Genomic DNA, 26230 nt, shown 5'->3' with positions numbered 1-26230 from the left:
TTGGGGGAGGACATGCATTCGAGGCCCTTACTTATAGCCAACAAAGCGTGGTGCATATCTCTGAATCTGGGTCTTGAACTCAGATGGGCTCACCACATCATTGGGGGATGATGTCCATATGGTCTGGATTAGTTTTGCAAATTCTGTTGAAAGGAACAACCAGAGAGAGGGTGGAGGAAAGGTGAGATATTTGCTTTTGTAAAAAGCAATTTTATTTTAGTGTGTGTGTGTGTGTGTGTATGTGTGTGTGTGTGTGTGTGTGTGTGTGTGTATGTATGTATGTATGTATGCTTGTGAGTGCCCAAGGAGGCCAGAAGAGGGTGCTGGACCCCTGGAACTAAACTTACAGGTTGTTGTAAGTTGCCAGACATGGGTTCTGGGAATCAAATATGGTCCTCTGTAAGACCAGATGGCTCGCTCAACTACTGAGCCATCTTTCCAGTCCCAGGATTGTGTACACACACACACACACACACACACACACACACACACACACACACACACTGTACACACACACACACACACACACACACACACACACCACACACACACACACACATACACACAAAACCTTGAGCTAGGTATGGTAGTGCACACTCATGAACCCAAGTTAAGGTAGAAGGATCAGGAGTTCAAGGCCACCTTGGGCTACATGAGACTGTCTCAAAAAAAAAAAAAAAAAAAAAAAAAAGACAACTATCCAACCAACCCATGGATTAATCAAACAATGAACAAACAAGATGGAACCCTGAAACTGGAGTCAGGCATGGTGTTGTATACCTGTAATCCCAACGCTTGGGAGGCTTAAGCAAGAGAATCTAGTGCTTGGGTCCAACCAAGTTTGGATCCAGTTCTGGGTCCAGAATCTGTTGTTTGAGACACGGCCTTACTGTGTAATGAATCCCAACGAATGACAGGCAAAGAAAGAAAAATAGAGGGGTGGAGCATATCCAAAACACAGCTATCAGTCCAGCCTGATACAAGAGCACAGAGCTGGGAATGGAAGCGGGCCACGCCCACACGGGGCTCCTCACCTTCCATGAGGGCTGTGTGTGCGTTGCTGGTGTGGCCGAGGTCCCGCATGTATAGCCTTTGAAGGCAGTAATCTCTCAACTCTCGGGTGTTGCTCAGGCACTGAAGAATTGAGTTCATGAAGCACTACAAGAGACAATCTGAGCAATTAGTGGATGTGCAGAGTTCTAAGTTTTCTACAAGCTGTTGATTCCCAGCTAATGGCATTATGGAGATGTGGCAGCAACTTGAAGAAATGGGGCCCAGTGGGAACACTTCATGTATTGGGGGACTTGCTTCTGAAGAGGCCTAGAGGGCCCCAGCCTCTCCTCTCTTTTTGCATCCTGGCCATGAGGTGAATGGTTTTGTTTGCTGCACATGTACTACCTTGTCACAAGCCCAAAGCAACAGAGCCAATAAGTCAGCCATGAACTAAAACAGCCCAGTAAACTTACTGTCATTTTAAGTTGATTTATCTTGTCATAGGGGCAGAAAGCTGGAACACGGTGATGGAGTTAAGACCCTTACCCAGGACTTCTATTACTTGCAACCAAAGGCTCTCTGTTTCATCTATCCAAAAAGGTTCCTCTTTCCTGAGTGGAGGCAGGGAGGAGCAAGGCAAGTCCCCACTATGGGGAAAGGCCATATAATTGGTTATTTCCTATCGAGGCATACAAAAGGGTGTGGGCACACTGGTCAGAAGTGGGTGGGAAGTGCTGGGATCCAGGAGGAAGGTCCAGGAGAGCAGCAAGCTGGCAGTGACAAGGGCAACTTCCTTTTAGTGCTTCCTGCTGGGGGCGGGTGAGACAGAGCCCAGCAATTCACTGAAACACCAGCCAGGAAGGGCAGGTGCGGACTGCCCTATAGGATAGGTCGTCAGCTGGAGCCAGGAGGGGACTCTATTGGATTATTCCAGTCAGGAGAGGAGGGCATGGCCTCTACTCTCCTGGAAAAGAGTGAGTTGGGAGGAACTTACCGTGTTCCCAAGGTTTCGAAGACCAGCCAGACCCTGGGCACTCTTTGAATTCTGTAAGCAAAGAATATGTGTCATATATAGAGGCTCAGAGCCTGGGTCTGTACAGCTCTCTATTCAACACCCTTGCCCTCACCACTGGAGTGCTCTTTTCTTCTTCTTTGAGACAGGGTTTCTCAGTGTAGCCCTGACTGTCTTGAAACTCACTCTGTAGACCAGGCTGGCCTTGAACTCACAGGGATCCACCTACCTCTAGCTCCTGAGTTCTGGGATTAAAGGTGTATGCCACTACCGCCTGGTAGACTGTTCTCTTTTCAACCTTAGTCTATGGGTCTTGGAGAACAGAGCATGGAAGAATGCCTACTTTCAACACACAAACTATTCTTCAGGGCGTCACTTTTTTATGGTCTCACTGGGTAGCATAGTGAACTTGTGGCAATCCTCCTGCTCAGCCTCCTGAGTTCTGGGATTTCAGGTGTGAGCTACTACGCCTGGCTTCTCTATATTCTTTCTCTGCTACAGTGGAGACTAGATATTAAAACTAGAGGCTATGGATTCATAAATCCAGGAATATAAATTTCTTGCTGTAAGAAACTGAAAGTCTAGGTCAGGCATGGTGAGGAATGCCTACAATTCCAGCACTTGGTAAATGGAGGCAGGGGGATTAGGGATTCAAGGTCAGCCTCGGCTACATTCACAGGTGAACCCAAAGGCTAGTCTGAGCTATACCAAACAACAAGAAAAGGTTTCACATGCCAAATCCAGGTTCTATTTCATATGACCTATATTTGTACTAGACGTTCCAAGTATAAAGGAACCATCATAATCGGCACTTTAAGGGGGTTGAGAAAGGTTAAATGACAAACCATTGCAATTGAGTTTCGATCTTCAGCTGGGAAAAATTCAAGCTGCCTGCCATTCGGAGTTGCCAGAGACAGGTGGAATTCCTTCCAGCTGAACTCAGCTTCTAAGGGCTGAGCCAAGGCAGGAGGATCCTACCCGCCCGCCAGCCCTCCCGCCTCAGGTTTCAACATCCCAACTAGCCACTGGCTGGAAACACTTGCTGTGACATGTGCCGCCAAGCTGAGGAAGCACCTGGCTGAAGGTGCCACTCTAGTCTTTGCTGTGGAGGCTGGTGAGGGGGCTGGAGAGAGAACAGGTGCGAGATTGTAGCCTCTGAGCATTATTTGTCAAGGTCTCTTAGCTAACCCTGGGCACACCACCTGGGAATCAGAAAACCTTCAGGCTCAAAGGGTTAAAGAAACAGTGCATGAGTTTGTGGATGAGTCTGCCACCCCCTCTCTTAGAAAGGGGGCCTCGGAGAAGGCAACTCTGGAGCAACACTGGCTGGGGCATGCGTGGGGCCAGCTCAACCCTCATCAGAACAGGAGCCTGAAATAACTCAGCTAAAATTACTCATGCTGTGTGCTGACAGCCTAGGAGGCTGTCAGCGGCTCAAAGCCCATGAGACTGTCAGCTTCAAGGGGGGAGGGAGGAGCAGGCCAAGGGAGGGCTTTTCTCAAGAAGTCCCAGGCCCATCCCATAAGTAAGAGGATCCCTCCCCTGGTCAGGTCAGTTGTCAGGTCCAGTTCTAGCAGGTAGAGAAGAAAGCACACTCAGAAGAGAGACATGGCTTAAACCTTCAGCTGGAGGGTCCGCCTGCTGGCAGCAGGTAGTGTGTAGCATCCTCCATTGACTGCCCTGGCCTGTATTGCTAACCCTAGGTTGCCCCAAATAAAATGTGAATCCCACCACTGGGTGTCATTGTTGACTGGGCTTGTCTAGTGTTTGTAAGGTCCTGGGTTCAACCCCTGGTAGTGGCAAAGTGGGAATTCTGCCTTGCTGACAACAGCAGTGGGCCCTATAAGGGGGCTACCACAGAGACAGTCCCTGAGGGCAAAAATCTTATCAGAGCCTTGGATAAAGTGGTAAAACACAACTCCCTCTTCCCCAGAGCCCAACCAGAAAGCACGGCTGCGATCTCCGTGTTGCCCACTTGGAGGCACCCACCAAGGAGTGCCCACACACGATGCCCACTCACACCTCCTTTTGGTAGCTCTCTACTTGTCCTTACCCCCTGTGCCTGAGACGACATCGGTCTAAACAGGCCGTAGAGATGCAAAGCATCCTATCACTGGTGACCATGTCCACATCCACAAGGCGGGCTCAGCTGAGGCACCTATCCCAGCATTAGTCAGGGTGTGGGCAGGGAAACTGCAGTCACCAGTCCATAGAGTCACACCTGTTTTCAGGCTCCTGGGGTGGCTGCAAGGTGGGAAGCGCATTTCGTCCTCCATGGTTAGTATTCTGGGCCCCAAAGATTCTCTTGGCTTGGGGGTGGGAAGAAGGGAGAGGCTCCCCTAAATCACCACTAGGACCCTGTGACTAGGGAGTCATGTTTTTATCTAAAATTTCCTGAAACCCCAAACACTCAGCAAGTTCTTTTTTCCTTTCTTAGACACAGGGTCTCACAATATAGCGCTGGCTGGACTGAGATTCATTATGTAGAGCAGATTGGTCTTAAACTCAAAGCTATCCTCCTGCCTCTGCTTCCCAAGGGATGAGATTATAGGCATTCACCACCATGCCTGACTCCACTTGCCAACTTCTGAGTGCTCTGTGTAGAAGGTGGGGGTTTACAGGGCTTGAGGGATGGGGGTGCAGGGCTGCTCTAAGCCAGGCCAGATATTCTTCTGCCATGAATAGGAAATCAGGAGCTCCAGGGAAAGTCAGCACTTTCCATTCCAGAGAGGAACAAAATGTCCCAGGAGTGACCTTTCTCACAGGGCAAACAATCCTACCTCAGGGCTGGCAGGGAAAGAGGCTAGGACTGAAAAGGTGGGACAGAAACCCTGCGGAGCCAGCCTCTCACAGTGACAGCACAAGGAAATGATTCCAGCTGGGACTCAGGTGCAGCGTTGACAAAGTTTGGCCCAGACGCTTCCTTACACTCAGCCATCAGCAAACCTAGATTTGACTCAGTAGCAAGCACTGTTCTACGGAGCAGATACCACTTCCATAGTAAACAGCACTCCTCTGCCAGGGCAGGAGCGGGGGCTCAAACAGCCTGCCACTGGGTAATGAGGGGGGGCATCTGGAGATGGGCCTGGAAGAAAGGTGGGCTGAGATTGTGACTTCACACTGGAGACCCCAGCTGAGGGGCAGTCTTGCTTTATCTGCACGGTGAGGGTCAGCCATGTGTCCTGGCTGCAACCAAGGAGCCCGGTGTAGCCCTGGCACGGGGCAGGGCACGCACTGCCAACACGGGAGCTGGTGCCTGTTACATAAGACCTGTCAAGCTCAGGCCCCTTCTCTCTTTCCCAAAGGGACAGTGTCCAGCCTTAGCCTCAGCATACTCCACGAGCTGCCTCAGTCAAGGAATCCACTGCCCACTCCACACAACTGAAGAGGGCCAGGAAGAGAAGGGATCATCCTCTCACCTGTCTACAACCTCTGCCCTTCACAGGGTCAAAGCACCCTGGCAACTGACCCCTGAGAGAGCGCCTATTTGGGAACAGAGAAAGGGAGGCACCCCTTTGATCCACCTTCCTTGTTGGAGTTTGGCCTAGGAGGAGTCACCCCCGAGTCCGCGAACTGTCTGTCTGTTCCCTCTAGTCACACACCAGTCCTAGTCAAGGTTACTCTCGCCTGCACCTGTCTCGATAGGTTTCTGGAATTAAGAGACCAACAGCCACCAGGTGCCCGGGTCACTCAGGGAAGTGGTTTGGGGGCTTTAGGGGCTTGGATATCAAGAAGGGAAGCGTCCGGAGCAAGCCTGCGATTTCCAGGGAAGGGAGCATCCCTCGCCAGGAGACCCTCAGAAAAAGAGGGGAAAGAGCTGGGAAAGAACGTCCCGGAGTTCAGGGACTCGTGGTGGGCTGGGGTCGGTCCCGGGAGCAAGCAGGACCCCAGACCTTCGGGGTGGAAGGTCCCAGAAAAGAGCCCCGCGTACCTTGGCTTTGTTGAGCAGAAGCCCCACGAAGGTGGAGAGCAGCAGGGAAGGGGACAGAGGGGAGCGCGGCCGTAGCTCCTTGGCGAGGGCGGGAAAGGGGGCGGCGGGGGGCTCCTCGGGCAGGGTCACGGTGTAGGAAGTACGCATGCTGAGGAGCGGGCGGTGGGCTATGCCCCACAACCGAAGCTGCTGACCAAGGGGTTTCCGGGAGTCCCCGCGTCGTGCCACAACACGGACACCGAAGCCAGCGGGAGATGCCACAGGACCCCGTCGGTGACGCGGGGCAGTAACCGCTACTGCAGGGCCCAGCACGCGCTCCTCCGCCTCAACCTCCCCACCGCGCGCAGCCAACCGACCGGGCCCGGCGCTCGCGCTCCGGCGGACTGGCTGATCCGCCGAGCCTCCAGCAGCGCGACGTCACGCCGGGGCGGGGCGGGGCCGAGCCCGGGACCACGCCCCACCCCGCCTCCGCCCCGCCCCGGGAGTCCGCACGCGGACTCCGGCGAGGTCGCAGGGCCCTCCCCAAAGCCGCTGACCGGGGGCCATAGATACGCGGGAATCCTACCGGGGCTCAGCGGGGGCACGCTCTCCCTGGCCAGCCTAGGGATTGAACTTTACAGACAATTTTTGGGGTCTCTGGGGAACGTCCCCTTAAGATCAAGTGGCAGTCAGCTTAGAGCGCCTCCGCCCAGGCAAGCAGACAGTTGTTAACTTAGGGGTTGCAGACGCCTTGGAGACCCTAGCGACGGTTAAACTATTTTCCAGAGCAAAATGCATAGGTGCACACTTTCATCCACCATGCGGGGAGCCTAGGTCTTCGTGAATCCTAGTCTCCTGACGGTCGGTAGGGGTCGGGGAACCCCGCTAGGAAAGATTTCCAAACGCCTCCGGGGCTGAGCTCCACTCCTCCCCTAGACCTAGCCTAGACCATTATCGAGAGGTGGTGCTCATTTTATAAGGTACAATAGGTCACTGGCCCTTTTGGCTCTAGGAAAGAACCATTTCTGAACCTTCCTATTACCCAACTCCATTTCTTCTAGAATCTCAAATTTAGCTTTTATAAGAGGATAGGATGAAGATGCTCGTCATGTGTGTTGGGGGTGGTCTTGGATGAAGATGGTCTCTGGCCTCCATGTGGGCAATGCTTAAAGGCAGGGGTCTAGGGAGAGGGGTTTGTTTCTGATGCTCCGCCCCCTCACCCAACAGGGAAGCGCAGGAATCTGCCGAGAGAAAGTATCTTGTTTGGAGCTTGCAGGCTATTTTTAGCCAGTATTTTTAGCGTTTAAAAATACTCGGAGAGGCAGCAGTGCGCGCTGTTACTCATCTGTGGGCTGCTTCTGTTCCTCTTGGCATGCGCATCCCCACATGTACACGCGTACCGCGCACACGACCACAGCCACGTGGGGGATTGCATCCGAGATGCATGTGTGGGTTGTACCCTAGGCCACCCACAAAATAAGAATTTGGTGCCAATAGGTGGGGAGTACGGACAAGTCTCTCACCATCATGTCCCCAGCAGTGATGATGGAAGGAGGCGGGAGCCGGAGCCACTGGGCATTGAGGGCGGTCACGGTTGGAGGCATGATCTCAGACTTTGACCCAATCTGGACCCTGGACGCTCTGTAACAGCCCTTTCCTCCAAGTTTCCGTCTTTGGAGCTACACCCTTTTCCAGGGGGCAGGTCCCACACTGGATACATCAATGCTCACATTTGATCACAGCACTGCTGTGAGATAACTAGAGCATCGTGCACGTGGTCCAGGAGGCTGTAAAGCTGTCTGTCCATAGCCTCTTTCCACGATCATCACCCTCGTGCTTCTCTGGTCCCTGCCACCAACTACCTTGCTCCTGTTCTGCTCTTAAGAAACAGGACTAGGGCTGGACAGATGGTCCAGTGGGTAAACGTATTTGCCTCCAAGACTGACTACCTGAGTTTGATCCCCAGGACTCACATGGTCAAAGATAACTGCCCTCCAACAAGTTGTCCTTTAACCTCTAGGCTTACAAAATAAATACAATAATTTTATTTTGAGACAGAGTCTAACTAGGTAGCCCTCACTGGCCAGGAACTTGCTATGTAGCCTCATAGAGATTCTCCTGTTTTGGCTCCCGAGTGCTGTGATTTAAGTCATGCACTACCATGCCTGTTTATTTAAGAAACAGCTAGGCCAGGTGGTGGCACATGGCACACTGTTTTAATCCCAGCACTCAGGAACCAGAGGCAGGTGGATCTCTGAGGCCAGCCTGGTCTACAGAGTGAGTTCCATGACAGCCAGGCCTACAAAGAAAATCCTGTCTCAAAAAAAACAACCAACCAACCAACCAACCAACCAACCAAACAAACAAAAACCCCAACCAAATGAAAGAGAAAACAACAAAATCCCACGACAGAACTAGCTGAGCACCGAACCCCTATAATCCCAGCACTTAGAAGGCTGAGGCAGGAGGATTGCTAGTTTGAGGCCAGCCTGGGATGTCTATCAAGATCCTATTTTTAACATTTTTTCCAGCAGTGATGCTGCTGATAAGGTGCCATATTCCTGGAAGTGTCCTCTTATCCCCCACTCTAAGGGAACTTATTGGGTCACCAAAAAAGGGGGGAGAAGTAGAAGGGGGACTAATTGGGAAGATGAAGGAGGTCAGCAGAAGTGATGAGAGGGGCATGGGGGAATCAGGGAGTATGATCAAAATACATTAGATGCATCCATTATTGTGCATAATTACATGTTAACAGAAAACAGTAACACAGCACTCGAGGGCTAGTGAGGTGGCTCATCTGGTATAGGTGATTGCCACCAAGCCTGGCTGGCGACCTGAGTTCCAACACTAGGTTCCATGTGATGTAAGGAGAGAAGTGAATTTGGTAACTTACGCTCTGCCTTCTGCCCATGTGCTGAGACCAGAATGTGACTACACACAATAAATACAGGAATGTAATAAAAACACTCATGCTGGGATGGAGTGTTTGCCTAGCATGCACAAAGCCCTGTATTCAATCCCCAGCACCGCATAAACATAAACTTACATATATATAAAACCATGAGATGAGACATTCCAGGTCATCCTTAGCTATATAGCTAGTTCAAGGCTAGCCCAGGAAAAGGCCTCACACACACACACACACCCCACAAAGCTGCCGCCACTAGGTCCCTTGAAAGATCAAGCATGCATATATATATATCCCTAGTTAATTACTTTCCATAATCACACCATGAAGCTGTAACTATCACTTCTTCTACTAGTTTATAGGTGAAGGACCTTATGGTCCAGAGGGGTGTCAGTGTTTGCCAGGATACAAAGCTAATAAATGACTGTGTAGGGCTTTGAACCTAGGCAATCTTACAGCCAAACTCACACTTTTAACAAGTACTTAGAAGCTCTAGGATGTTCTGCTTTTCTCTGCCTACATTTAAATTCTAAAAACTCCAGTTTTTCCAGGTGTGGTGGTGCACACCTGTGATCCTAGTACTTGGGATGCAGAGGTAGGGGGATTGTAAATTTGAAGCCAGTTTGGGTTACATAGTAAGACCCTGTCTTAAAATACCAACCAACTAACCAACCAACCCAGATGGAAGCCCCTGGATTTGATCCCTTGGACCATAAAATCCAGAGCAAACCAACTGCTTGGGTTTGGGAAGAAGGAGGATACTGTTCAGTGGTAGAGGTAGGTCTTGAACTTGACCTCCAGAACTGCATCAAACAAAACAGCAACCTTGAGCCTTCTATAAAGCCTTCCCAAATTAATTCCACCAAGTTCTAAATACCCATGACTCCATTCCCTCAATTTGCATGCTGTTAATGTATCTGAATATGGTTATGTTTGTTTTATAACTGTAAAACTTGCAAATGGTCTCCGATGGTGTGTGGCTGTTTTGGTTGCTTCGGCACCCTGGAACCTCCTCTAGGGCAAGGTTGGAGGTCCCTTAATGAGCTCTTAATGAAGAGGGTCAGACCAGGCTCTTCTGGGAACTGTGCAAGCTGCAGTTTTCCTCAAGGGGAAGGGGTGTGTCCAGTTTTGCATGCCAAGCAAGTGTGCTGTGGGTGGGGGTGCTGCCCAAGAGATGTTCACCCACTGTAGCATTTGGCCTCTGTCCCCAGGACTTAGACTTAATTATATGTGCACTCCCATCTTGGATTTGTGCCAGCATGTTCTCCCTCTCTCCTGGGTTGCAGGAGGTTGCAGGGGAGGTGTGGGTGTTTCTGGGAGCAGGGAGGGACAGATGGGGAAAGCTGTTGCATGGGAGTATTTTGAGAAATCTAGGGTGAGGGAAACAGATTCACACAGCGTCCAGTCTTGTCCGGCAGGTCTGGCTGCTGCAAAATGCAGCCAACAAAGTTCTATAGCTTATTTTTCAAGTAGCCACATTTCTGGGAGACCCCCTTCTCTCCAGAGCCATTACCTGAAGTGGGCTGGGTAAAAAGGAGATATTCCTTTGAGGGTCTGAATCTGGCTGAGGCTCCATGACTCCTGAGTCTGAAATATACAGAGCCACATGGGCTAGTCCTGCAGTCCTGAGGCTGCCATTCCTCTGGTGTAGGGCAGGTCATTTTCTTTACCTCAGTCAGTGTTGCTCTACAAGGACAGGGACTGAAACCATGTTGCTGTTCTTAGATCCCAGTGGACAGCTCTGTCCAGGTGACACTGCCTGGTCCCAGGAAGATGTTTCAAGGCTGGTGGCCCCAATACTTGCAAGTCGTTGTCACAGAAACAGACTGCTGGCTTGATTGAGTCATGAAAAAGCAGGGGCTCTGAGTTTGGGGGAGGGGTTGGGCTTCCAGTTCACAGTGTACCTTGTGGAGGAGGGTCAGGTTACCCTTTCCATCAGCTGCAGGAAACTCTACTTCCTTGTACAAATTAGACCCCCACAGGTCAAATGTTCTGTGCTCCTTCAAGCCCCAGGAAATCTGGCTTGAACCAGCCAAATTCTAGAAGCCCACACACTTCCTTCTCTTGCTTATAGCTCTGTCTCGGTTGCCAGTTTTATGCATCCATTGGGGTAAGAGGGGACAAGGAACCACGTGTGCAGCTCTGAGCTCTGAACACGATGTTTGTTTCTGAGGCTGATGGTCAGTGGAGCGGGTCCCCCAGGGGCAGGGAACATTTTGCTAGGCTTGGATTAACTTGTGTTGCTTTGCCCCACCCCAGCACTGTATTAACTTATGGCAACATACTGTTATGTGTGTGTGTGTGGGGACGGGTGGGGGGTGTTGAGGGGAAGGCTTGATGGATGGAGGGTTCTGGACACTGCTTGAGAAATGGAACTGGTTAAAGTAGTGCCAAGAGTGGTACCAGATCACAGCCCATAACGAGTCTTAGTGGGATGGAGACCTTAGCACTGTACTGATTCTAATAGTCAACTTCAAACCTGCTGCCCTTCCTCCTAAGTAGCTAGGACTTGTCCTGGCCTTGGAGACTCTCACTCAATGTCTCCTCTGAGTGACCTTCTCATTCAACACAGACTGAAGCCCTCAGGAAACTGGGCCTCCTCAGAGTGGCTGAGCCTGGCTGGGGTGGGCAGGGTGAGGAGAGGCCCCAGGGTCTCAGGTTCCCAAGCTCTACAAACAAGAGTGAGCCGAGGTATAGACCAGTGTGGCTGAGTCAACAGAGAGAGAGGACAGGACACAGGAGAGGAAGGTCCACTTTTTATCCTGGAGTTCTTGGGCGGTCACTGCCATCCTCCACTTGTTCTCACTGCGGGACACCATTATAGTCCAGAGTCCCACCAGAGAGGTGGGTCACATGACCCTGGCTTATATAATCTCTCTGTCACTGAACAGCTGGAACCCAAGACTTCAGAAGATGAGTCAGCAGCCCCAGTGGCAAACAGGACCAGGAGACTCAGATTCCATCACTTCTAGAAACAGGTCCCCGAGCAGGGAGAGAAAGGGCATATAAGATTGTGTATGTCAGAGAACATTCCAGGCCAGAGTGGGCCCCTCAGTTCCTTGTTCTGTGTGGAGGAGGCAGGTACCTAGCCTGCTGACTGTGCTTGGAAGGCCCTGGGCCAACCCTAGGCTCTTCTTGGGGAGAGGAGGTGAGGCCTGGGCGGGGCAAGTGCAAGGCCCAAGGCCAGCAGGCAGGGTGCCAGGGCTGGCCAGGGAGCAGCTGGGGGGTGGATCATAGGAGGATTAGAAAGGATTGTAGGGGTTAAAGCACAGGCCTGGCAGTGCTCAGAGGGAACAGCTTGTCCTTCCATAGGCCCCGGGAACAGAAGAGGTGGGGCGGAGGGGGGAACTGACTGGGTTGGTGCTCTCTGGCTCTAGATGTTGCAGGGCTGAACCACCTGGGCTGGCTTGCAATTGTCACGGGGACAGTGAGCTTATTCCTCACACCTTGGTGGCTACTGGCTCATCATTCTGTCTCTTTAGTGAAAATGGAGCCTCGGGGGAGACCCTCACAGCCCCAGGGCTGAGCTGCGCCCTCAGCCACTGGCATGCTGATGGTACCTGCATTCCTCCCCACACAGTTCTTTACTCATGCTCTTTGGGAACAGAAGAGCCTGTGAAGCTCCAGGTTCAGGTTGGCTGTTTAGTGTTTCAGTGGTTTGAGATGCCTCCACATTCACTGTTTGCTTTGAGCCTCGTGGTATCCCTATGGGGGGGGGGGGCGGAGCAGGTGTGATCATTCTCGTTTATAGAGGAGGAAATACATCTGAGCAGATAGGTATCCAAGGTTAAACGGTCAGACTGAGTCTTTCAGAAGTCACAGACAGCCTGGCTTGTCCTCAGGTGACCTCTTCCTTCTCTGCCGCTGATGACACAAACACTCAAGCCTGTCTCCTGTTGTAATCAGGTAAGAATGGATTTCCTGAAGTGAACTGAAGGCAGGGACTGGCTCACACATTCTCGTGTCCTAAAACACCTGGTTAGGTGCAAAGATGACTGACCTTTTCTGTTTTAGACAAGTTTTCTCTGTGTATCCCTGGCTGTCCTGGAACCTGCTCTGCAAACCAGGCTGGCCTGGAACTCAGAGATCCTCCTGCCCCTGCCTCCTGAGTGCCGGGACTAAAGGAGTGCGCTACCTCTGCCCAGCATGACTGACCTTTTCTGAGCACCTACTATGTGCTGGGCTCTTTCACAGTAATTTGTGAGCGCTTTCATTTTACAGAAGAGCAAACAAGCTTCGAAGTGAAGGGAACTGCCTGAGAAAGCCAAGTGCTAGGTGCAGAGTCCTCAGTGCGAGGTGCAGAGTACAGAGCTAGAAAGCAGAGTGCTGTGACAATGCCTTGTTTTAGAAAGAAGCCCGTTTTGGGGAACAGAGATTACTGAAAAGCTTCTGATGGGGCAGATTTCAAGGCATTGCTTTCACTTCCTCAGGATACAATCAGCCCCTGGAAGGGGGCACAAGCAGGCTGAGGTTAAGTGCAGGTCTTAGACCAGTGAGGCCTTAGAGGTCTCTCCTGGCTGGTATCATACTGACAGGGCTCAGGATGAAGCGCTAGCTCAGCTTTAGGGCATTCTTGACCATCCAACAGTGCTGCGCCTTGCATCTGGGAGTGATGGAGAGGCCAGGGACTGAGCTTGCTCAGGACATGTGTTACACCTTTGGGGTCCTTTCTGAAAACAACTCTCTCTGGCCCTGGAATGAGGTAGGCCAGGTGTTTCTGGGAGCAGTGGTGGGAAAGGGGGGCGGCAGACTCCAGGAGGAGTTGTACTTAGGCTGTGAGGAATCTGACTCCCAGCAGCGAGAGACAACACTCTCATGACAGCGGATGATGGGAGTCTGTAGTTCAGCCTTTGGCCATGAAGGCTTCAGCCTTGATGTGCTTATACAACCTGAAAAGCTTGTGACAGGGCACATTTTGAGGCACTATCCTGAGAGTGTTTGCTTCAGGGGTTCTGGTGAACTGTTAAGTGATCCTGATGCAGGCCTACCAGCAGACCCCATGGAGAAACATGCATATACCACAGGAGTTCCTTTCTTCTGAACCAAGAGGGCCAGCAGAGGCTCCCTCCACTGAGAGGAGTGTTGTCATTGCCCCTTACCTCTGTGGACAGCGCTGGACATGCTCCACAGGACCCTACTCCATCCTATGCCTATAGCCAACCCTAACTGTTAGGGTGGGAATGTCCTGGGAGACACAGCTTTTGGGTCTACCATGGTACTTCCCAGATGGCCCAGCAAGGCTGAAACACTTTAAGGACTATTACCAAGTTGTCCCAACACCTTTTGTCATGACACACTTTATAGTTTATGACCCATCTATGGCCCCAAGTCTGGAACGCTTCCTCTGTCTGAAAAAACCCCCTGAAGCACCATTTCTGGCTGTGGCATAGCTCTTGTTTACAAAGGACATATGTTCTATGAGGAGGGGTCCATAAGGAAACAGAGAACACAGCACCCAACCCTCTTGTCTACATGCTTGCCTAGTTATGCATTCTTCTGCCCACTAATCCACCCACCCACACATCACCGCCCTCCCCCAGCTCTCCCTCCCTCCAATCTAGTCACTCATCCATCCATCCATGCAATCAGCAGGTCAGCTGAGCTCTGAGTTGCCAGAGGCACTCAGGGAGGGAGGTAGAGATAGGATCATTTTAAATCTCTGAGCGCTCGCCACCTAATGGACACACCAATAACTACAGGAAAGGCGCATTGTAGTCACTGCCCCAGGGGAGGTGTGTTTGGGGATTAAATGCGATGGAGACCATGCCAGCCCTTGGTCAGTCTCCAGCAGAACCTCTTCCCTCATTCCAGCCCAGTCAGGGCTGGAGTACTGAGGTATTAGATCATCTCTATTCCCAGACAAAAGACTCTGCACTATTTTCTCCAAAGATACTACCCAGATACTCTGGATCTGAGCTGCCAGGGTCAAGGAAGAGTCCTCTTACTCTTGATATCTCATGCTTGGACAGGAGGAGAAACATCCAGAGCAGGGATGGGGTGGAAGGATGGGTCTCTTCACACAGAGAGCACTGTGGTCACCTCTGCTCTGGCATCCAGCCATGGATGGACCAGGACCTACACTGGACCCTGGCATTTTGGTTGGGAAAGTACAGGGCAAGAAGAACAATGCAGATAGGGGTGTCTGAACATTCTAGAGCATCTGTGCACCATTCCCAAGTGTGAAGATCTTTGGAGCACGGGTCAGCCCTTCCCCTCGGCTCTGAGTCAGGGGGCCACCAGTCATGCTGGGATGGCCTCTCTTGCTTGTCTTTACTAGTGCTGCCATGGATCATCAGTCAGGTTGGGAGTTCTGTTCCTAGCCTGGCCCTTTATAACACCGGTTGTCTCCCCAGCCCACTATAGGATCCCCAAGAATAAACTCACCATGGTGTCTCTCCCTGGGGAACTGCAGCGGCTGGGCCCAGAGGCTTGGCCCTTACCCTTCTCCCACAGTGTGTAGCGGCCACTTGGTCGGTAGGTGGGACTGAGGACTTCAGGGACTCGGGAGGGAGGGGCTTGCGTGAGCAGCTGTGGTGCACTGCTCTTGCGACCATAGTTATCCAGGTAGTCAGTTAGGTACTCAGAGCGGCTGGCTGCTTGGTAGAGGCCCTGCAGGGCACAGAGCTCCTTGCGAGTGCGGGCCAGCATGGGGCTGCGGCCCAGGTTCCCGGGGTCTATCCGGTAGCCATCTGAAGTCCGGTAGCTATCTGAGGTCCGGAGGCTGGCGAAATCCCGGGCCAGGTCAGATTGGCTGTTCGATTTCTTCTGGCTCAGGGTCACCCCCCCCTGGTCTCGGGCATTCATGGGCAGGTAGCTGAGGGAGTTGCTGGTCACTCCATATGGGAATCCACTGCCTCCGTTGAGTCCACTGCCTGAAGGCCTTTCATTGCCCCGGGTCTGGCTCTCAGCACGCTTACTACCCCCAATGATGTCAGTTCTCAGCAGGGGGCGGCCCCTGTCATAGTCCAGGATGGAGGAAGGACCATAGGTTCGGGGCCGTGGGAGGAAGCTGGTTGGGGAGACCGGCTTGAAACCAAGTTTTTCCTTTTCCAGGAAGGAGGTGGCCAGGTTGGCCCCATAGGATGAGGGGGTGTAGGTGCCATAGCCCGATTTGGCATAAGGGGCATCTGTGTAGCGGGACGATTCTGTATAGCGCTTCAGGGTGGAGGAGAGCTGGGACATCCTTCAGGGTGGCACTCAGTGGGTACTGGGAGCCTCATGGGCTGAAAGACAAGGAAAGCAGTTGTCAAAAGGGTCCTGCAAGCTGCCAGACCCACTCTGGGCTTGCTCATTGTGCCACGTGGTCCAGGACCTCAGGGCCCAACAAAGGCTACTCAGGGCCTGCCCATAAGAGGCTGGCTAGTTTCAGAGAAACACACATGCAGACAGGTATGTACATGGGATGGGCTTGTGTGAACCCATGAACACACAAGAAAAATTAGCATCAGCCTGTTGTGGTCACTTGAGTCTTCCAAGACCCAAACATGCAAGAGGCCTAGCTTCTCCAGTTCCTCAGACCTTCACAGAGAATCTCTAGATCCCACCTGCATCTTCTTGTAAGTCTTGGCAGGAACTTCAGAGCTGGAGGGGGTTGGGGGAGTCCCACCACCCTCATTTCATGGACTTAGGATAAGGGGCATTTCCTTTCTTTCTTTCTTTCTTTCTTTCTTTCTTTCTTTCTTTCTTTTTTTTTTTCAAGACAGGGTTTCTCTGTGTAGCTTTGGAGCCTGTCCTGGCACTCGCTCTGTAGGTCTGCCTGCCACTGCCTCCTGACTGCTGGGACTAAAGGTGTGCACTACCACCTCTTGGTGGACAAGGAGCATTTTGAGTTACAACTTCTTCCCTACCTTTGGCAAGCAGTACTCCTTCAGGTACCTAGAAATGTCCTGACAACTACGGGGTCAGATTCCTCAAGAGGAATAAGGGGTCTCAGGAGAGAACATGAGGCAGGGAAGTGGTGAGAAAATACCCCGCAGACGGGCTGGACCAGACCTACTCAGTGATGTTCCTTGAACACAGGCACCTGCTGCTTGGTCACACAGTGAGGGGAACACTGGTGACATATCCATTGTCTTCCCTGAGTTTGGCCTAGTCTAAGTGGAGTTTAGGAACCTGTGGCCTCCTAGGAAGTTTCCGTATCAATGCAGGTGCCAAACTGCACCTGGAGTTACTAGACTTGTGCAAGAGGCGCCCCCTAGAGTCAAGATCCTGTACTGCACTCCCAGATTTAAGGTTTTTGCGGATTGATCACTAACTGGAGGTTGGACCCCTCTTTTAACCTCTCTATTGTACAGATAAGAACAGTGGTGCTTGTTTGCCCAACTTCACTTGATACAGAGAGTAAGGATTGGGACCCGGGTTGTGCCCTAGCACTCTTTCACCTTAGCCTTGCTTTTATTATTCCTCATCAGAGTTAGGCTGGTCTGGGTGGGAGTTGAGAAGGTGCTTTGGAGAAAAGAGCAATGATTTAAACCCCCCCTCTCTCCTCCCCTCCCTCCCCTGTTTGTGTGTGTTTTTGTATGTCACATATATGAAAGTCAGAGGACAACTTGTGGGAGTCAGTTCTATCTTTCTACCATGCAGGTTTTGGGGTTCCAATGTGGGTCGTCAGGTTTGGTGGCAAGTGCTTTTTTACTTGCTGAGCCATCTCATTGGCCCCAGGGTTGGTTTTGGCTTCCCTGTGACAGACTAGCTGAGAAAAATTACACCAGTTATTTAATTTCTTTGAGCCCCCATTTCCTCATGTGTAAATGAGTATAATAATGATCAGGATTCCTATCTCGTTGTTGTGAAGGATAAGTGAGATAATAACACGTGAAAGCACTGAACAATGACTGGTTATTATCTCCTCCGTAGCCCTAGCCAGGCAGCCTGGCTCCTCCCTTTGTAGTCTATAATAATGGCAGGGCTGGCCATCTTCTGGCTTGGCTGGCTCAACCTCAGCTCGGGCGCCAGGCTTCCCCCTGCCACCCCCAGTGAGTTAAGTGGGCAGTGAGGAGACATGTAGCCGTTCAGCAGACACAGCTCAAGCAGCCCACAACTCGCCTAGGCCCCCAGCCCAGCTTCCTAGGGCAGAGAGGGGTGTGTGCCAAGCCCCAAATGCTGAAAGCTTGGCAGAAGGCTATAGAAACTCAAGCTACTCGAGGCTTGGGATAGATGTAGAGGTGGGAGGTGAGCTGGTGGCCACGGGACAGTGTTCCTTAACGGTGCCAGAGACCTCCAGCAATTTCCAGTTCTGGCTGTCTATCTCTGCTGTCTGTCCTTTTCTTGCCTGGCTCAGGGGACCCCAATGCCCTGCGTGTACACGCCTTGTCCACTATGTTCCTCCTCCCATGCAACTTCCACTCTGCTCAGGGAAATAGTAACTGGGGGAGGATCTGCAGCAGGGATAGAGGGAAACCATGGGTGTGAGGTGGGGGGGTGCAGGCAGAGGCTTGGGGTGGGGGTAGGGGACCTGTCCTGCTCTATTTCACTTTGGAGAACTCCATCAATAATGCAAAGTCAAAGAGACTACAGGTCTCAGGAGCTGGGCTCTGGGACATACAGCAGCCAATCAGATTGGCCCCCACCCCCAGGGTATGAGCTCATGGCTCCTCCCCATGGCTCTCCCTCCCTTCTCCCAGACTGAGGCTCCTAGGGAATTGGTATTCTGTGGGCAGTATCCCAAGCCTGTGACCTCTCTTAGCCCTAAGGATGACGCACAAGCGCCCAGGCTAAACATGATACAGCCACAGGGACGGACAGCGTTGGCACTGTTAAGGCCTGGACATGGAGCCACATTTTCTAGCTCTCAGGGCCCTGGGGAGGGCTCCCCAATCCCAGCTCTGCTCCAATCTGCTCCAATCTGGCAGGCAACTGCCAAGCCTCTCCCCTCCCCTCCCCCCAGTCCCACCAGTTAATCCATCACAGCCCCAGGAAACTGTCACTCAGCTCTGATGCCTGCCTCACAGTTCCCAGGGCTAGGAGAGGGTTCCCTTGTACATTTCTCCCATCCCCCCAACCCTACTCTTAAGGGGAGGTGTGGGGGGAAGTCCCAGCACCTTCTAGGTGAGAGATCATTTAAGTTGGTATCTCTTGGCATTACCTGGTACTGCTGTCCCTGGAGGTTACAGAATGCACCATGGGCAGGAGCTTCACTTGGGGATCTGGCTGTGGCCTTGCTGCGCAAGACAGGGACAAGAAGGGCAGCACTCACATGGCTTTGAGTCTCCCTGTTGCCACAGGAACGGCTGGGACTGAATGGCTCTTTCATGGGGCACTGGGAGGCCAGCCTATTGGCTGGGATCCCCCATACTCCTCCCTGTCCAGTGTGGGGCCCCTGCTGCCTGGCTCCTTTCATTGTTTATCCACAACTGGCAAGTTCAGGCATGTGGCTCCTGCTGTGTCTCCCCAGGTGCCTGCCACCTTGGATATGCTCCTTCATGCCATCTTTACAGAGGTGTTGCCGCCTCCCTTCTGAGAGTCCCCATCATTTTGCAAAAATTTCCCCAGAAACTGGCATTCTGGCATTGTTTTGCATAGATGCATTCAGCTTCCTGTGGGGACACCAGAGCCATGCAGCTATGGCTCCCAGCCAGCTGGTCCCACACACCTATAGACCAGGCACCAAGCTCACTGAGGATCTTGTATGCAGCTTCTGATTTTATCTGCCAGGCAGCCTCACACTATATGCACATGGCCCTCCCTAGCCTTCTTAGTAGTGTGCTCAGATGTAGAATCCTACAAGTCCCTGTGTGGATACAAGCTTGAACTTTTTCAGATACATACATACTCAGGCTTACAAACATAATTTCAAAGCTTATATTGTTTACATTACAATTAAAATGAAAAGGATATCCATCATTCTAAATGGACAAAAAATTTAAATGGTGAATTTTTGGGACAGGTCTTACTTTGTAGCCTAGGCTGGCCTCAAACTTTCTATCTTGTCTTATGTCCCAAGTGCTGGGAGTATAAGTATGAGCCATCATACCCACCTAATTGTGAAACTTTCAAATGAACTTGTTTTATTTATTTGCCTTGTTTTGAGACAGGGTTTCTCTGTAGCTTTGGAGCCTGTCCTGAAACTTGCTCTGTAGATCAGGCTGGCCTTGAACTCAGAGAGATCTGCCTGCCTCTGGCTCCCGAGTGCTGGGACTAAAGGCGTGCACCACCACAGACCAGCACTCATATGACGTTTTTATCATTCAGATTTCTGAAGGTTTTAACACTTAAAACTGCACTGACTTGGGCTATAGTGTATTAACTCAGTTCTGGCAGCTTTAAGCACTGGATGCTAACAATACGTCTACATGCGGATACAGAAATGATTCTCCCAATGAGCTGCTGTAGTCCTGGAGCTGGATGGGACTGTGCTGTCCTCTACAGTCACTCTAGAGCTATCCCCTGTCCCTGGAGCAGAACTGTGGGCCCATGGAGTTGAGAGAGGACCCCTTAAGGATGTAGATGTCCATTTATCCAGCTAGGAGAGACTCCTTCCTGCAGGAGCAGCCTGGTGCAACCTGAGCTGCAGCGTAATACTGATCGGCCACGAGATGGTGAGAGAGGCCTCCATTTCACCTGCTGTGCCAAGCTCTGTGTGTCCCCTGGTACTGGCATCTACCCCAGCACAGGCTCCTGGGCCCCAGCCTGGTTGTGGACATAACCCTGAGCCTTCTTCCCCTGGCTGCTGCTTAGCCCACTCCCCAGGTACCCACACTAGGTGAGTCAGGGGTTGAAATGAACCCTGTTCCCTTGAGGCAGCCAACCTCCTGGCATCAAGTCACTGTCATCAGTCACTGTCATTTCCTGCAGCTCACGTGAAGGGCTCCCTAACCTGCCCAGCTAGGGGAGGGGCTTAAACCTCAAGAATCCCAGGTACTCCTGGCCCTGGAGGCAGAGGATGGGTAATGTCCCATATCTCAACAGACTCCATGTCACTTTGTGTCTACATGTGCTCATCTTTCTGAGGCAAAGGCATAGCCACATCTGTGGCTTTGCTACTACCTGACAGAGGCCTCCCAGTCTCCACAAGACAAACTTCACAGACACACCCAAGCAACACTAAGTTCCTTTCCTCCTACCCAGATGTTCAGGGCAGGTCAGTGGGGAGTCCCAGTCAGTCTCACTAGGTGCTTGGGAACCTTCACAATGGTGACCTCAGAGCTTCCCAAAGCTGCTTGCTAACTGCATCAGAATGTGCTGACCTGAGGGTTAAGACAGGCGACAGGGGCCTGTCATACATAGTCTGTGACCTGTCTTCCTGGCTGCTTGGATCTTTTGCTACTCTTTTGAGCCACAAGTGTCCACCCCGGTAGATGCGGAGAAATGGCAAGAGGATGGGGGTGGCATACGTTTACATGTTATACATCTGCCCCTCTCAGGCCACTTGAGGCCCAGCTTGACCTCTGACCTATTGCTAGCACCTCTCTCTCTAATAGAGGCTGGCTCTCAGCAGCCCACCCACCTATCATGGGATCCTCTCACCTTTTGGGGGACCATGCAAAAGAATTTGTGTCAGTCTCTATTTCTCCCAGTTTTAGGAGGTGCCTCAAAACCTGGGGAGGGGGATGGGAGATGAGGAGGTAAGATAAAGAGATCAGAGATGAAAGAGATGACAATAGCCACCCTGACTTGTGGAGAAGAAGTGGGTAGGCCCAGGGGTTGGGAAGGGTGGTTATCTCTGTAAGTCCAAAAAAAGGCAAAGAAACAGGCTTCCTGGAAGCAGAGATACCTTTCAATTCTCTTTCTTATCCTCCTATGCTCAGGTACCCTCCCAGTGCCCCCTTCTTTGGACAGAATCCTATCTCTTTCCCATTAGGGCATCAGCTGTCCTCTGTTCTCTATCTTGAGCATTCAGGCTTGGTTACTGCGATCACCAGGCCAGTGGGTGGCGTCTATCATGCTCCTCCAAACTCACTCAGGGCTTACTTGGGTCACTCGGTTGCCCTTGAAACTCAGAGACCAAAGAGAGAGCTACTGACCTGTGTCCAGGAGCACTGGATGGGAGCTGGGGGTTTCTTTCCCAGCAGTGATGGGACCGCAGTGTAGAGTCCAGAAGCTGGAGTCTAACTGGGGCTGGGTAATCCGGAGCTCAGGTTACTAGCTAGATATATATAGTATCTTATCTGACCTCGAAGAGATGGCAACTCACTTGCATTCCAAGCCCCAGGAGAATTAAAGGGGCAGTGACATGCCCACCTTCCACCTGATGCCCAGTGGCCGGGTGATAGCTGAGGAGAACCAGCTAGAATCCTGGGAGGGGATATTTGGAACTAAAACAGGAAGGATCAAGAGGGAATAGAGCAGAGGGCTGGGGCTGAATTGGAGTCCCAAACATGGAGAAGGTGGATTCTCTAGAGCTGTCAGTCACAGACTGAGTGAACAGGAACAGGCCAAACTGCGAGTCCAGTTGCAAGGGATTCTGAGATGGGGAGGACCTGCTCCAGGACACATGGGCAGAGATGTGCTTGGGATCAGCATTCAAGTTTCAGTCCACTATTTTTTTTTTTTTTTTTTAATTGTGGACCTCTAGGTCTGGGCCTGAATTCCCATCCTTCCCCTTATTGGATCTAAGGTAGGCTCTCTGAATCTTAGCTATGTAATTTGTAAAACCCGAACAATAGAACTAGGGCTGGTGGCACACAGGCCTTTAATCCCAATGGGAGGCAGAGGCAGGAAGATCTATGAATTTAAGGACCACCAGTCTACAAAGCAGAAAGCCAGGGATACCCAGAAAAACCCTGTCTTGAAAAAACCAAAAACAAACAAAAACCCAAATGAATGCACCAACAAACAAACGAAAAAAACTACGAATAACAACAATAGTGATTATGGTATGCCTCACAGTGATGAGGACAAAAATCATAGTTTTAAGCTTCCTTGAACATAGCAAGAGTTCAATAAATGGCAATCTTATTGATTATTTCCATTTCTTATCTAATTACTTACTACTAATGTTAGCAGTAGCAGGCAACCTTTCCTAGAAGGTGACCCTTCCTAGAAGAAAAAGGCCTCAGGGCACCCCCTCGGGGAATTGCTCTGATGCCAGAGACCAGTCCTGTGGTTTTCTGAACTAGCCCAGTCCCCAAAATGGAAAGGGTAGACGAATCTTGCCACCTTCCCAAGGCGATAGGCCAAGCCTACTTGGGCTTCTTTCCCCTTTGCTCAGAAAAAAATATCAAGTGCGGTTTCCCTGGGCTGCCAGGAAAATGCCTAGCTCCAGAGGGGCAGTCCCAGTCTACCTGTTGGAGGACTCAGGGTTCCAGGGCGGCAAAGGCAGGCTGGACAGGGATTACTAGAGGAGGGACTCTCTGGTCTTGGTGCACCTGTCTGCTCCCAAGACGATTCTTCTGTTTCTTGATGGCTCTCCCTGAAGACTGGAAGGCCCCAGGGCTGGTGCCTCCACCCTGTCTCAGCACGGGGTACTGACTCAGACTGGGTCCTGACTATGCACTCCAGAGGACGCCCTCATTCCAGTCCTCATTCCAGAGTGGCTTGCACCTACAGCATCAAAGAGTAGGGGACACCCTCTATTCTAGCCCACCTACTAGTTCTCCATGCCTCTTGTTTTGTAGGCGGATTGATGTGTGTGCTTTTCCTTACATTTGGAGAGATAAGCAGCCCCTACTGAGATCTTCATTGCAACCTCATTCTCAAAAGCACTGGGGGTCAAGAGCTAAGAGTTCTCCCTTCTCTGAAGAGCTAGAAGGGCTTGGCCAGGACTCCGCTTGGCAAGCTGCTTGTCTGGGAACACTGCATGGCTGCTTTTGCTTTGGGATTGGTGAGAATTTTAAAGTTGCCTCTTTCTGATTTGGGATTGGTGGAAAATTTCCCTTCCGTTTAACTGCTGGCTTCCCCCTGAGCCCCCTTCCCCCGCTTTGGAAAACTGACCAGAGACAGCCCCAGGAGGTTTGACATCAGGGAGGGAGGTAGCTGCACGCACACGTGGGGAGAGGGGGGTGTCAGGGTCCAGGCGTCATTCTCAGGCTACACACCACACCGGGCACGGGGACCTGTACCCGCGGTAACTGTTTCCTCAGAACACATTGATCAGCACACAGATGGCTCTTCCTGGCACCCCGAGCTGTCAGCTGTCAGTCCCTCTCACACACTGGCACCCACAGCTGGAGTTCCCCCGCACAGTTGGCCCTCGCCCTACATTTCTCATGTCCAGACTGCCCAGGCTGTCGTTGACACCCTACTTTCCGAACCTCCAAGCTGGCACCGACCCCGGCTTTCCCCTTCCCCGATCTGCGACAGGTGGCACGTACCTGCCTCTTCTCGGAGGATGGACGAGTCGAACCCGGCACAAGCATGGAGCTGCGGATGAGTCCTGGCTGGTACTGGCGCGGCGCAGCGAGCTGTGGCTGACGCAGAGGGCTCCCTGGCCTCGCTCGGTGCTTGCCCGCCTCTCCCCCACCTCCGCCGGGGGCCCAGAAAGGACCTCCCCGGGAAATCGGCGCCACCCAGCGGGCAGCCGCCTCATTGCGCCCGGGCCGGGAAAGCCACACCCCGAGTTCGCATCACTGATATACGTCATGGCTATTGGCTTGTTCCTATTGTGGCGTCAATGGGGCCCCGCCCTGCGTGAATCTCCCAGGCAACCACTATATACAGAGAACCACGTGCAGCAAAAGCACGCCTGTTTGGAGCCGGTGGCGCAAGGAAAGAAGTGGACTGGAATGTAACAGGTCCGGGCGGTTGGAAGGACTGAGACAGACGGTCACGTCACGGGAGAAGGCGGCATATCAGCTTTCAGCTTTTAGGGAAGGCTTAATGTTCCTCCACGCTTTCCTACCGGGCCGGGAATGATCTATTCTACAGGCTCTTTTCTTTATGCCTACCCTTTCATTTTATTTATTTATATTTAAAAATGCATTTATTTAAACGAACAATCAAGTACATGTCATAACAATATTTACGGAGCCCAATCGATCAGATAAATAATAAAAATCCTAGCAGATAAATCAATAATAACAACAATAATAAACAGATAAGGAAGATTATGTCTGTTCGACATGATACTATCACATTTCCATTCAAACAACTCATCCTATGGGCTACTTATTTAGTGCATTACTTATTAGACACTGTGACGAGTATTTTGCATGCATTAGTTTTCTCACTTAATCTTTTTAGTGGTCCTGTAAAATGAGAACCACTATTATAGCCATCTGCTGCACGATGTAGCTGAAGCCTAGGGAGAACACATACAGATAGGTAGTAAATTCCAGCACAGTATGGTGGTTCATTTGGTGACTTGCCCCAATAAAGGATAAATATTTTATGCTATTAGCATTAGAATAAAAAGAGAGGCAACTTGTATTTTAATCTTAAGTAAACCTGACTTCTAAAAGTTATTTATTTATTGATTAGTTGGATAATATCCTTAAGGAATCAGTCACTCTTAAAGGCACCCTGCTCTTTTTATTTGTGTAGGGCTAGTGGTGAATGATGACTGGAGTTGGTAACCACGTCAATGGGAAGAATTCTCTGAACTCTTCAGAAAAAGCAGAAGTTGGCCATAAGGATGTCTAGTGGATAAAAGCACTTGCCACCAAGCCTGACAACCTCAGTTTGCTTTCCAGAATTCATGAGGTGGAAGGAGAGAACCAACTCATGTGGGTTTGTTCTCTGACTGCTACATGTGCACGTACAAACAAACACATGTAAAAACAAAAGTGAAATGCTAACTCTGCTGGGCTTCCTCTTAAAGAAAAAGCCAAGGCAAATCTTGAATTTTTCCCCCCTCTTGATTTTTTAAAAAGATTTACCTATTTATGTATACAGTGCTCTGCTTACATGTATGCCTGCATGCCAGAAGAGGGCACCAGATCTCATTATAGATGGTTGTGAGTCACCATGTGGTTGCTGGGAATTGAACTCAGGACCTCTGGAAGAGCAGCCAGTGCTCTTAACCTCCGAACCACCTCTCCAGCTCTCCATCTTGATTTTTATTACCCCTTTTCTTCCACAACTGATGAAGAAAACTGCTGTCAGGGCCCATAAAAATGGCTCTGGTTCATCTTGACTTAAAGTCAGAGAGTTCAAAACCATCCTTACTCTTCCAAGGTTAAAGTCATAAGACCTAAAGGTGTGACTACTGAAGGATGTTTGGTCTAAAGTGTGGATGTCTTACCTAGATAACAAGAGACTTGGTCTACGGTGTGTTTCCTCTTATCCTTCAAGGCCAGATGAGAGATTTAGTCTAAGGCATGGTTACTAGATGTTTGGAGAATTAAGGAAGAAAGTCTGTTTGTTCCTTGTCTTTTGTCATTTCCCCCTTTTTTGGTTTGGGTATTTAAGGATGTTGAAGAATAAACTTTGGGCATCCAGTATTCACTGGATTGCCCTCCTGACTCTATTCTGTGTCTTTGTCTTTTCCTTAGTATCCTTACCTGCCATTTCTCAATACATACTACTCCTC

General features: G+C 51.1%; 1 protein-coding gene across 2 annotated transcripts in view; it reads right to left on the bottom strand.

Moving 5' to 3' along the window:
• Positions 1–24216, bottom strand: part of Usp2 (ubiquitin specific peptidase 2) — a 28717-nt gene extending 4501 nt beyond the window's left edge. The window contains exons 1-5 of one of the 2 annotated variants that reach the window (XM_027411901.2): positions 24075–24216; positions 15208–16046; positions 1988–2038; positions 1035–1158; positions 32–143 (exon numbers count right to left, since the gene is read on the bottom strand). In XM_027411901.2, coding sequence (XP_027267702.1) covers positions 32–143; positions 1035–1158; positions 1988–2038; positions 15208–16005 — 1085 coding nt within the window. In that variant the 5' untranslated portion in view covers positions 16006–16046; positions 24075–24216. Of the gene's footprint in view, positions 1–31; positions 144–1034; positions 1159–1987; positions 2039–5936; positions 6255–15207; positions 16047–24074 lie in introns of those variants that run through there. The other variant, XM_027411904.2, reaches the window with a different exon arrangement.
• Positions 24217–26230: the final 2014 nt, after the last annotated feature.

This window comes from Cricetulus griseus, chromosome 4 (genome assembly GCF_003668045.3).
Source record: "Cricetulus griseus strain 17A/GY chromosome 4, alternate assembly CriGri-PICRH-1.0, whole genome shotgun sequence".
Taxonomy (NCBI): domain Eukaryota; kingdom Metazoa; phylum Chordata; class Mammalia; order Rodentia; family Cricetidae; genus Cricetulus; species Cricetulus griseus.
The sequence above is the reverse complement of the archived record's forward strand: the minus strand, read 5'-3'. Positions and strand labels throughout refer to the sequence as shown.